Below are 12,279 nucleotides of genomic sequence, written 5' to 3' on the forward strand. Positions count from 1 at the left end.
TTTGACATTTTGGGAGGCTGAGGTGGGTGGATCACTTGAGGCTAGAAGTTGGGCAACATGGCAAAATGCCATCTCTACTAAAAATACAAAAATTAGCCAGGGGTGATGGTGCAGACTTCTAATCCCAGCTACTCGGGAGGCTGAGGCATGAAAATCACTTGAGCCTAGGAGGCAGAGGTTGCAGTGAGCTGAGATAGCCCCACTGTACTCCAGCCTGGGCGTCAGAGTGAGACTGTCTCAAAAAAGAAAAAGAAAAAGAGAAAGAGAAAGAAAGACAGGAAAAGAAAGAAGAAGGAAGGAAGGAGGAAGAAAGAAAGAAAGAAAGAGAAAGGAAGAAAGAAAGTAAAGAAGGTAAAACTCAGAGGATTCAAACAGATTTTTAAAAAGCACATAAATAGTATGAAATAAAACTAAATTTGATTTTCACTGCAGTATACCACTTTTTTATGTTGTAATGTTGCTTGTGAAACTACGTTTACCGATACAGCTGTCTGCTTCTTGCTTATCTACCGGGATGCTATTACGTGAATTTATGCCAAACGATTATCTGTGACTGAAATACAAGATTTGCTTTCCAGTGTTGCTATTTCTGTGTATACTTCATGATGAGTGCTTTGGGGGTTACTCAGGAGCTCTGGCATTCAATGCTGAATGACAGATGATGAACAACAGCACTTCGATATGATGATGCAACAAAATAGCACCTGAGGAAATATCATCCAGACAGAGAGTCATTGGATTCGGAAAGTCATATATTTTACTGTGGACAAGTTCAGAGGGAGGTTACTCTACAATGCTACTCTTTATAGATGATACTTTTGTTCCATGTCGATCATGAAATGAAGTTCACACATGATTTAGGAAAAATGATTTATTTTTATAATGCATTATAGGATATAAAAAATATCTTCCAATGAATGGTCATTTGACCATCACACGCTGTAAGGTGGAGAGAAGGTGTTATAATACATATTTTTACAGGTGAGGAAACAAAACTACGGGGTTAATAAGTATCAACTTCTTTCAGCAGTACGTACTATGTTGAATATTAACGTGTTTATATTACACATTGGTGAAGAGTGTTGGTTGATCTTGTGGTTGGTGAGGTTGGCTTCAAAGCTTGATTCATCATTGTTTATTGTGTAATCTTAAAAAAGTTACTAAAACTCTCTTCAGTTTCCTCATCTGCACAATAAATAACAACAAATATTATTAATTAGTCATAGAATTGCTAAGATGACCAAGGACAAAAATTACATGTAAAACACTCAAAATGGTGTTTGGCATGTGACACTCAATATGTTTGCTAGTCAACCATCACCTTCAAACAAGTATAGTAGAAGTAAAAAAGCCAGACAAATATTCCTGGATATCTAACAATCTGCCAGTTACTCTTTCTCATGTCTTGTTTCTACACTGTTTTGATTCTACTGTATTTCACTCCCATTCAATTTAGCAAACATACCCGTCAGAGGCTTCTACTGAAAGTAGGAATCTTAAGTTCCACTCTGCTGAGATCTTAAAATATTCTCCCTTGAATAAAATGTAAATTCCTTTGGATAGTATTCCATGCACTCAGAAATCATGATGTAAACTCAAACCTACTCTGTCAAATATACTTAGTATTACTCCTCCTGTCTATGCTCCAACCAGCTCAATTAAATGATCTTCCGGGGCTACATCTGCTTTAATTACTCTAAGTGGAAATTTTTCCCTGCACTACTATTTGACCATTGTCTCCATCCTTCAAGACCTGCTTAGAAGGTCAGCTATTCACAAAGCCTCTCTTGATCTTCTTAAGAAGATACCCATATTCTCAGATTTCTGCTACAAACTTCTTCATTATAAAACATCATGTCTATTGAATTAACATTTGAATTTATTTTTATCTTCCATGGAAGATGATGGAGGAGGTAACCATGGCTATGCAATCAGCTTTGCATGATGGCCAACACAGCACATAATGTTGGGCTTAATTTTCCTTATACAGCTCCTGTAAGCAGTCCGCCTTCTACAAGACTCTGTAGTTGTGTTCCTTCCTAGACTGCCTTCTTCATTTTACCCTCAAAGTACTTAGGAAGAAGCTTTGTAGACAGACTGTGCAAGCTCAAAACAGCCTAGCTATATTGATATCACACTTAATGGAAAAGTGAATAAAGAGTACAAATTTGATAATGTGATATAAAAAGAATGTTTTATTTTAAATAATTTGTACATTGTTTTCTGGTCATTTTTAAGTTTTGTGTCAGTATCTGTGACTATTAAGAGAGGGCACAAAAACAATTTTTCAAAGAGCAAACCACTATAAAATAGCATGCCTCAGAGGTTGGAAAGATGGCAGAAGTTGGGGACAAAAAAGAACATGTTGGCTGCACAGTACTTATAGATATAAAGGAGTAGTTTAACTACATGATCATACTGTTTCAGGAATAAGGAGATTCTGGAAACCAACCCAAGTAAATACACAAGTCCAAAGCAGGTTGAGTTTATGTTTCCTACCTCTGAAGAACTAGAGGCATTTTAAGAGAGCATTTACCTCTTTAATAATACACAAGAAAGTACAGAATCAGAGGCTACAAGAAAATGATGAGTTGTTATGAGTTTCTGACATCAGTCACTTATAATTGTTATTTTTATTATCCTGTTTGATTTATTTTGATGATATAATTCAGTTAAATTTGTAGTACAATTCAAACAAGTTTATTAATAAAATGAATCATGATAATTGTAAATTAACAAAGGGCCTCAGATTTATTTAGCAGGATTATTTATAAAAACATTTCTGGCTATTTTAACAATGTATTTTTATTTTTCTACTTTATTACACCTTTAAGATGGGCTTGGGAAATATTAATCAAGTACATAGAGATTGATAATTAACTCAAGACCTGTTTATTTTGTTGTTGAATCTATTTTACAATTTCTTGGCTGGGTCCTTTATGCTAGAGTGCAACAGATAGAAATGAATCCATGGAGGAAAAAGGGTACAGAGAAAAATGGCACCGAAGCTAACTCGCCTCAGTGCAATTAGACAAAACCCTAACTCACTTTTCAAAGCATATTTATTTAGAATTCAAATAATTTTAAAAATGTTGTTCATTTAACTTCCCTTCAGAGAGGGAACTGACGTGACTCATTTTCATCACAGAGATACACAAACTTCATAAGATGCTATTATTTATTTCACTGACAAAACATCAGTAAATTAATTGCCGTCACTTTAATCAAGGTAATAGGAACCAGGGTCATGTCTTGTAATTTATTATGTTATTCTGAGGTTGGAATTATTTTTTTAAAGCTATAAAATTTGAGGAAGACCTGAATTAAATTCCTAAGGGAAAAATACAGAAAAAAATGATACAGAAGCTTAAGTGAATATTAAAGTAATGCCAATGGTCTACGTTACTTAACACTGAGGATCATAACTTATGGAGTCATCAGACTCACGAAAATACTTCTAGAGCAAAAGTAAATGTGAAACAGAAAAACCAGCATGACCACAATGTGATTTGTTCTCCATTAAAAGCCCAAAGACACTGATTTCCAATTATGTGGATAGCCACATTTTAGTTACAAAATCAAATTCAAGTTAATTATGGCAAATCAAACACCACCTATGTCTACTTTGCAAGATAATGCTTAAAATTGGTATGTATAGAAAAACAAACAAAATAAATCGGATTTCCAAATTAGAACCTTGAAATTAGGCAACTACAATGCATTTGGACAGAAGTATGAAGCTTAATATGGGGCTTCACTGGCATTGCATGTGATTATATGCTACCATGATTTTGAAAAGTGAATGAAAACTTGAAAAAATAAAATGAAAAATAATAGCTTTATCAAATTAACACAGCAGGGTAACTTAACACATTATTTGAAATCATCTTGTTAAATCAATAAAGCACTTGGGTTGGTAATATCTGAATTCACTTTATCAAAAATATAATCATTTATTAAAATAACATGACTTAAAAGTCTTGAAACATCTCATTCCTTATCTATGTGTGTCACCACCTTTAGAATGTGGGCCAAAGGTTGCATTCAGGTGATAAGGTCTGATATGGCTACTAAATAGTTTTTGATATATTGACAAATCTCAATACTGGCTGATAAATAAGCACCACCAGAGCCCTTCAGAGAACATCCCCCAGCTCTGCTAGAGCGCTGCACTCCCAAGTTTCAGCATCTAGAGTGAATGCCAGGAGAAAAGGATACCTCCAGACACTGCCCAGCATCGTCATTATCTTCTTTTATGATTAGTCTGTGTCTGTACATTGTTGAGAAATTTTAGAGTTATCACTGAGGAGGCCTGTTCTTCATTTAAAATACAGTTGTTTTCCCATGAAGCTGCTGTGTGTTAAATATATGTGAGCTCTTCATTCTTATTATTATACTTCATTTAGTGTTTTTTTTTAAAAGTCCCATTAGTGGATTTCCAGTGAAGATATCTTTTAAGCAGGGAATCAGCATTCTATATATTTAGGAGAAACTGGAGGGGACAGACATCCCAGACAGTTATAGAACAAATTAATAGTAACGTGTTCACCTAACGTATTTCACTGTTTTTATTGCTGTTACAAATAAAAAAATCTTGACAGTTATATCATACTTTTGAGATTATCATTCAAAGGGAAAGGAGTCCTCTGAAGATTTCTAAATGGAGAAAGCAATATAAGGTATGATTAATCCCTTACAAAAATCTTTGGTGGATTAATTTTGAATTAAAGGGCAAAAAAGGAACCATGGTAATAAACCAGTCAAGCCAAATAAAAAAGTGTACATTTTATCATAAGCAATGTGTATAAAACTATGTAGCGTAACAATGAAAAATAATCTTTGTCATGTTCAAAACCTTTTCTGATTCCCTAGTTTATCAAATTCATTGAAGTGATTCTGTAGCTTGACATTTTTTCGAGATAGAGTGTTTATAATGGCTATGATAACTCTTTGACTTTTCTATTATAAAATTTTATTTTATTTTCTATTTACTTATTTTTTTAACATATATGACATTGTCTTCCTAGTAGGGAAGTGTAACAGTAATTCATCTATTTAGTTTGCAAAGCCTGCTTGAATTGCAAAGTCCAAATTTTAGTAGACCAGACCGATCTGCTAGTGGAAGGACAGAGTTCTTTCAACTCGGAGAATTCAGTAGTTTTGAAAATGTTGGGAAGCATATATACTGAGAGTAATTCTTATTTTAAAAATTTATTTTGTAAGATTAAACATTGAATATTTCAAAAAATAATCACTCACCAAATCAAACTTTACAGAGTGTGTATATAATTTAATAGCAATAAAATATATTTTAGGATTTTACTTTATGTTAAACATATCATAATCACTAAGCTTTCAGGGGTATTATGTGTGCCTGAGAATAAGAATAATTCATAATGGTGTAGTTTAGTTCATAAAAGGGCTTGTGATTTTAAAGCAGTTTTAAAAAGAGTTCCCTATTCTAAAAGAAGAAAATATTCCCCTAAACTTTTAGAAGACAAATATTTTGGGAAGTAAACCTCAATACTGAAGGACATCCTGTACCCTAAAAGGTGGAAAGAGTTGATATAAAATGTGTATTTATGTGAGTCAGTTTTTTAATCACTCTAATGGAAGAAAACATTTCTCTTAACTCAAATTAGGAAATTATTATACATTTTATATATATTTATATAAAAAGTCGTAAGTAGCAAGCATATGACATAAAGAAATGGAAGAGTAACAACAGTATTTGACAATGCATGCTTTTCACAATGTGTCTAACAAAAAGGATATTTTTCCCAACTCAAATATCCAGTACTGACATGCAGGGTATTTTCTCAAACTGTCAATTTGGTCATATTGCTGAGTGCTTAATCAAAAACATTTCTACTGTAGAGTATGAATGGTAAAATACCTGACTTCAAAAAGGATTTCTGAAACTCATTACTTTCTTTGATATAAAACAAAAAGGAAATCAGGGGTATATAGGAAAGACCAAAAAATGAAATTTTTTATTGCAATCTAGTAATTTTACTTGTTACTTTTTCCTGTATTTAATCAGAATATAGTAATAGGTGTGTATAGTCCATAACCTCTAGCTGGTGATTCCATGGTCCACACTGTCACTTTTCACTGTAGCATGTTCAAAATCACTCAGGAACGCACTATTCTCAAGCTGTCTATATAATGAAAACAATGTACATGTAACACAAGGTTCATCCAAATTCGTGTTTTTTTCACATATCACACAATGTACAATTATATAACAAAGACATAAAACAACATAGAAACAAAAGTGAAACTGACAATAAAAATAAAGTTGGGATAGTCTTAATCGGGAACTAATTTCTTCTTCAAGTTTCCAGTTAATCTCAAAATGTATTTAAAAACTAAGGAGCACTTGGTGGCCAGCAACCAAATTACGAAATGAACATATCATTGTGCAGCGGGGATGTCTTGCCGAAGGAATAACAAATGTCTGTAATTCTTAAGTTTGGATAAAGGCAGTGGAATGAATTTAGAAATATGTCCACTTTTCACAATTCACTATAGAATTTTCTTTTCACAGTCCCCATGTTTGTATAAATAGTTCTTCTCTGAAAATAAAAAACAGTTAAAACATTTTCTCCCAATGAAAAATGCATACAAATACACCAATTTATTAAGGTAATATAGAGCATGGAAATGCATTCACCTAGTTCAAGAATAGTTGATAGACTTGAGGAGTTTAGAAGAGATTAGCTGTCAAGCAAATTCAATTGGAGACAAATTAGGCTAATATAGATATAGACAATCCAGAGCAAAAAGTAAAGCCATTGTGATATCTGATGACAAAATCGATGTACACATAGACAACTGGGATTAATGAAACCTTTTGCATTCAAATTTTATAGTATAAAATTTGATATAACATGCTGCATTTAATTTTGATGAGATGAGCTACATATTCATGCAAAAATAAGAGTTTATAAATTGTGTCAGTACCAAAAATATTTAGTGTATGAATTTTGAGTAGAATGTTGCCAAATTACATAAAAAAAGTAGTTACCAGTTTTAAATATTAACTTCAGCTATACTGAGACTTAATATTCTATTTTCTTAGTTTGAAAACCTTGGGTTTTTTTCTAGTATTTCTTTGGAGATAGTTCATTAAAACTTTACCTTAAAACATGTAAAATTTAGATTATTAATTTGATGTCCTTCTAAATTACATTTTAGTACAATTCTTGATGGTAAGAATACTAAGATTTGTTTTAAAGGTATGCATCCTGAGAATCATCTCTCCTATAAACACTGAACCCATCGTATTTCTAATCGTGAAATGTCATGAAACACATATCTCAAGAAATAATGGATAAATAGCACATTCCCTAAAAAATTACAAGACAGTTGCAACAAAACAGAATACAACAAAGTAGGAAAAGGAACCAAGGGCATCTGCTTACCTTGAATTTTCTTTTTAGACCCTAGTTGTGTTGTATTCAGATTCATGTTTGCTTAGAGACCCAATGAGGCAGAACCTGGAATGTTATGGCTATTTCATTCAACAAAGTACTATTTGCACAAAAAAAATATGTATACAAATATTTACTCAAAAGCATTTTTAAAATTCAGAAAACTGTGGAAATAGACTTATGTTAGCATGCAAAACATATCAAATCAACTAAAGTATTTTAGGTTTTGAGAATGTATAATGAATGGAGAAAGTATGTCATGATTTATAAAATAAACTAAATGCTAGTAAACATGCAAAAGGAAGTATAAGTTGACAAGATATTGGCATTTAAAATAATTTTTCCTAAATTTAAATATTTTTTCTGAAAACTTTTACTCATTTTAAGGCTAATACTACAACACAGATAATATTGCATTTATAGTTAAAGGAAAATAAATCAAATGTTTCTACTATTTCTTACAACATTTAAGTGTAAATGATGAATATACTATACTATCCTATGCAATTCCTATATAAATATTATGTACTATGTGAAAGAAAAGTATTTTTGTGTTCCTACCAAAAATAAATACATTATATTGAAAAATATGTTATTTTGAGATTAAAATTGTTCATCAAGATGGATGAGCCATCTTGGTAAGGCAATCGTTTTCAAATATCATTTCATATCTCAAAATATATAAATACTGATGGGAGCAATGCTCACATGGAAGCAAGTTTGCATCATAAATCTGTATTATAAATTAAAAGCCATCATTTTATAAAATAAATATGTGTATATGTTTAGAAATAAATAAAGTATCTTTGGTCTCTGTGTGCATGTGTGTTCACACACATACATATCATGCACATGTATGGGGTTTAGGAAGAATATGGATAGCAGTGAAAAGGAAAAAGAAGAGGGAAACTATTGGAAAACTAGGGTTTAAATCATTAAAGGGAAACTGAAATATGAAGACAAAATAGAAGACAATACTCTGGAAGTATTTCAGTCCTCAGGTTATAGTTGTCATCAAAAAATCTATTGATACTGACCGCTGGACGGCTTTATCGTGTCTGGACAGCCTGTGACTGGTGGTCGGCACCTCTTCAATTTCATCTATGTCACAGGCATCTGCAGCATCTTGCGAGTAGTTGTGTTTCATGACAAGGATATTTCTTCTGTTCATGGGTGGGATGAGGGGTTTTCCTGGCTGTGTGGGCATCTCTGTCAAGATAGAAGCATCTCTTGTGCTGAGGTTACTGCGGCTGCCTTTAGTGCTGGACAGCTGTGATCCACAGTGATGGTCGTGAATGCATTTGGAAGATGACCTCCGCAGTTTATGGTAATTTTCAAAGTCATCTGCCACATCTGCAAAGTCAGCTGTAGCTCCTGTCCCTCTGAGAGTGCATAACTCATAATGAGGAGGTTCAAATACCTCCTGGAAAACTGTCTGGTCAAAATCTGATTTCCTTTGGACATACTTTTTACGAGGCTGTTTGATCTGTACGATGACAGAGATGATAATGAGGATGATCACGATGCAGGAAGTTACGCCAATGACAGTCCCACTGGTGTTGGTCAGCTGGTCCAGCAGGCTGGTTTTCCTCTTCTCTATAGGTTGGAGAGAGTGAAAACAACAAACGGACAAAACAAGAAGCAATGCGGCAAACATTAATATTATACTCAAAATGTGTATTAAAAACTTAAAGTAAAGCAGGCTGAGCACAGAATTTTTACAGGCTTATAATAGCTTAAGAAAATATTTAAAAATAAATGCAAGGTCTCGTTTTTCACAAAAAATACACTGACCAGTCTTAAAAATAGCCCCCCTCCCCACTGTCCAGCATCTCATCTTAAAATACACACACACATACATACACACACACACACACACACACAATCTATCTATAAAGTAACAACAATATTCTGATGCCAAAGGATAATTCAATTCAATCTGAAGACACACACTTTTGGAATGATGGCATGGACTCTTTCCCAAATGAAATAATCACAACTGGTAGAAAATTACTTTAAAAACTCAACCAATTAAAGCCTGGTTTAATGAAACTCAGGAAATTGTCCTAATGGTGTATATCAAGTGGAGATATATTTATATAAACCAATCTACTAAATGTCCTTAGGAACAGTGAGAGTCTGTGGCATTTGAGCCACGACTTGCTTCCTCCACTCTTGATTCACCATGATGGGAGCCCTACTCAGGGAGGTGTGGACAAGAACGCAGGGCACCCTCTCCCTGCAGCTCCCAGTTAAGTGAGTTATGGAATCTCCCTAGAAGGGGAAAGCTACCAGCATTTCTCAATGCCCAACCAGGTCCATGTTGGACATGCTTCTTTTCTGGCCTGAGTGGCTGAGATGGGCTCCCGAGGTTCCTCCTCTCAGCCTCCACTTGGAGGGCAGGAGCTCAACACCAGGTGTCTCCAGTGGAGAATGCCAGGCCTGGATCATGCTTACCCAAGTTTGCTGACACAGGAGAGCTGCCTGGAGTGGCAAGTTGACAACACCACATGTTAGCAACCTCACCCAAGTGCTCTGTGCATAAACAGACCTGCACCACTGTTCCTGCCCCCACCCAGAAGAAGCTGTGCCCAGAAAGAGAGTCAGGCTGCAAGTACAGAAAGCATTATAGCTTCCCCGAAATAAAGTTAGTTTATTTGAAATGGTGTGTGGAGAAACTCAAGCCTAATGATAATTTCAAAAACTATGGAGATTTTGTGGTATGCACAGGCTTCTAGACATTCAAAAGTTCGTCTTATTGCTCTAAATACACTAACTGCCTCTTAGTGTTTTAAGAGGGCCTGGCTGGCACTTGGATGGGAGACCACCTGGGAATACCGAGTGCTGTATGCACTTAAGAGGCAGTATGCAATTAAGTATGCAATTAAGAGACAGTTAGTGTCTTAAGAGCAATAAGACGAACCTTAGAACATCTAGAAGTTTAACAGAACAAGCTAGGAGAGTAACAGCTAACGAGAGTCCTCCTGGGTTATAACAACTCACAAAGGCCAGGCTCAAGGACTACCCTTGCAATTAATTAAATTTAATTGACTAGACTGTAGAAAAATGTATGATCTTGGGCATTGTCGAAAGCAGTAGAGCAATCAGCCGGCAATCGGTGGAGACTAACAACTGGCTGCAATACCAACAGAGGTGATGGCTAAATAGAGAGAACAGGAAATGAGAGAGGCACAGAGAGCCCTGCTAAAACCGTGTTGCCCAAGGCTGATGGTGTGAAGCCCAAGGCGGTGGCCTCTGTGGTGCAACATCAGAGGCTTCACTAAAATGGCCCAGCCAAGTCTACATTTAGAAACAAACAAGAAAACTACAAGTCCTGGGAGGAAGGAGTTAGTATTCAGAGATGCTACTAATCTAACATGTGATTTTCAACAAAACATTATAAGGCATGTAAAGAAACAGTAAAGCGAAGTGTATATATAGGAAAAAAAAAAGGCAATGAAAAGACCCTTTGGGGAGCCAGATATCGGAGTTGGCAGACAAAGATTTCAAAGCACCTATAATCAGTATGTCTAAGGAACTAAAGCAAACTATGATTGAAGAAGCTAAAGAAAATGAGGACAATGGTCATCAAATAGAGAATATAAATAAAGAAATATAAATCATACAAAAATGGAAAGTCTGGAATTGAACAGTACAATTACTAACATGATAAGTTCCTGGAGCCTCAACAGTACATTTCAGCTGGAAGAAGGAAGTATCAGCTAACTTTATAAAGATAGAGGCATGAGAACAGTGCAATATGAAAATGAGTTTCAAAACAGGAAGGCAGAACAGTAACAGAGCCTCAGAAAAAAAAAATGTGGCGAATCAACAAGCACACTAACATACTGTAATGGGAGTATAAGAAACAAAGGAGAGATGGAAAGTAACAGGAAAAACAACAACAACAACAAAAAACTAGAGGAGCTAAAACTTCCCAAACTTAATTAGAAAACTCACATCCAAGTTCAACAAACTCCAAGTAGGATAAATGCAAAGAGATCCACACAAAGACATATGACACTGAAAACATTAAAAAAAAATAAAATAAAACACCTTGAAAGCAACAGAGGAAAAAAAAACTCATCAGAGAGGGGAGCCTCAATCAAATTAACAGCTGAGTTATCATCAGTGGAGGCCTGAAGGCAACATGATGACACATGCAATGCAAGCAAAAACAACACAAAATAAAACCAAACAACAACAACAACAAAACCCCAGCAGATACCTGTCAACCAAAAACCCATTATCCAGCAAACCTGCCTTCACAAATGAAAGACCTTGTGAGACAGGCAAAAATGAAGATAATTCAATGATAAAAGAGCTTCCTTAAAATAAATATGGAAGAGAGTTCATGTTGAAAACAAGTGAGTTCAGACAGTAACTCAAATCCACGTGAAAAAATTGAACAGATAATAAACAGGGAAGCAAGTAAGGTCCGTAACAGTGAATATGTAAATAATTGCAAAGGACAATAGAGTGGCATCTTTCTTCTGCAGTCTTCACTTAATTTTTTTTAAAAGCAATGTTCTATGTATATAATCATAATGTTGGACTATAACTTACAAAAATGCAATATATTTGGTGACAATATAGCATAAACAGGGTGGGAGCTAAAATGTTATTGGGTAAGGAAATGACAACAGGGTAATGCAAATCTAGAAAAACAAATGAAGAGAACCAGAAATAGTAAATCAAAAGGATTATATAAAAAGTTACACTAATATACTTGCTGTTCTTTCTTCTCCCAACCACTTTAAAAGACATACAGTTATATAAAGTAATAATTATTGCAATGTATTGTTGGGTTTGTAATGTTTAAAAATGTAATAGGTACAAATAT

The 12,279-nt window shown here is 34.5% G+C and overlaps 1 protein-coding gene across 7 annotated transcripts in view; it reads right to left on the reverse strand.

The window, feature by feature from the left end:
- Positions 1-443: 443 nt before the first annotated feature.
- NETO1 (neuropilin and tolloid like 1) overlaps positions 444-12,279 on the reverse strand; it is a 126,403-nt gene continuing 114,567 nt past the window's right edge. For 3 of the 7 annotated variants that reach the window (XM_024235945.3, XM_054538080.2, XM_054538083.2), the window contains 3 exons: positions 8,474-9,032; positions 7,428-7,502; positions 444-6,161 (listed from right to left, as the gene is read on the reverse strand). In XM_024235945.3, the coding sequence (XP_024091713.1) occupies positions 7,442-7,502; positions 8,474-9,032 (620 nt within the window). In that variant the 3' untranslated portion in view covers positions 444-6,161; positions 7,428-7,441. Of the gene's footprint in view, positions 6,579-6,676; positions 7,503-8,473; positions 9,033-12,279 lie in introns of all 7 variants that reach the window. The other 4 variants (XM_009252473.4, XM_054538079.2, XM_054538081.2 and 1 more) reach the window with 2 other exon arrangements.

Source organism: Pongo abelii, chromosome 17 (genome assembly GCF_028885655.2).
Source record: "Pongo abelii isolate AG06213 chromosome 17, NHGRI_mPonAbe1-v2.0_pri, whole genome shotgun sequence".
In the NCBI taxonomy this organism is placed as follows: domain Eukaryota; kingdom Metazoa; phylum Chordata; class Mammalia; order Primates; family Hominidae; genus Pongo; species Pongo abelii.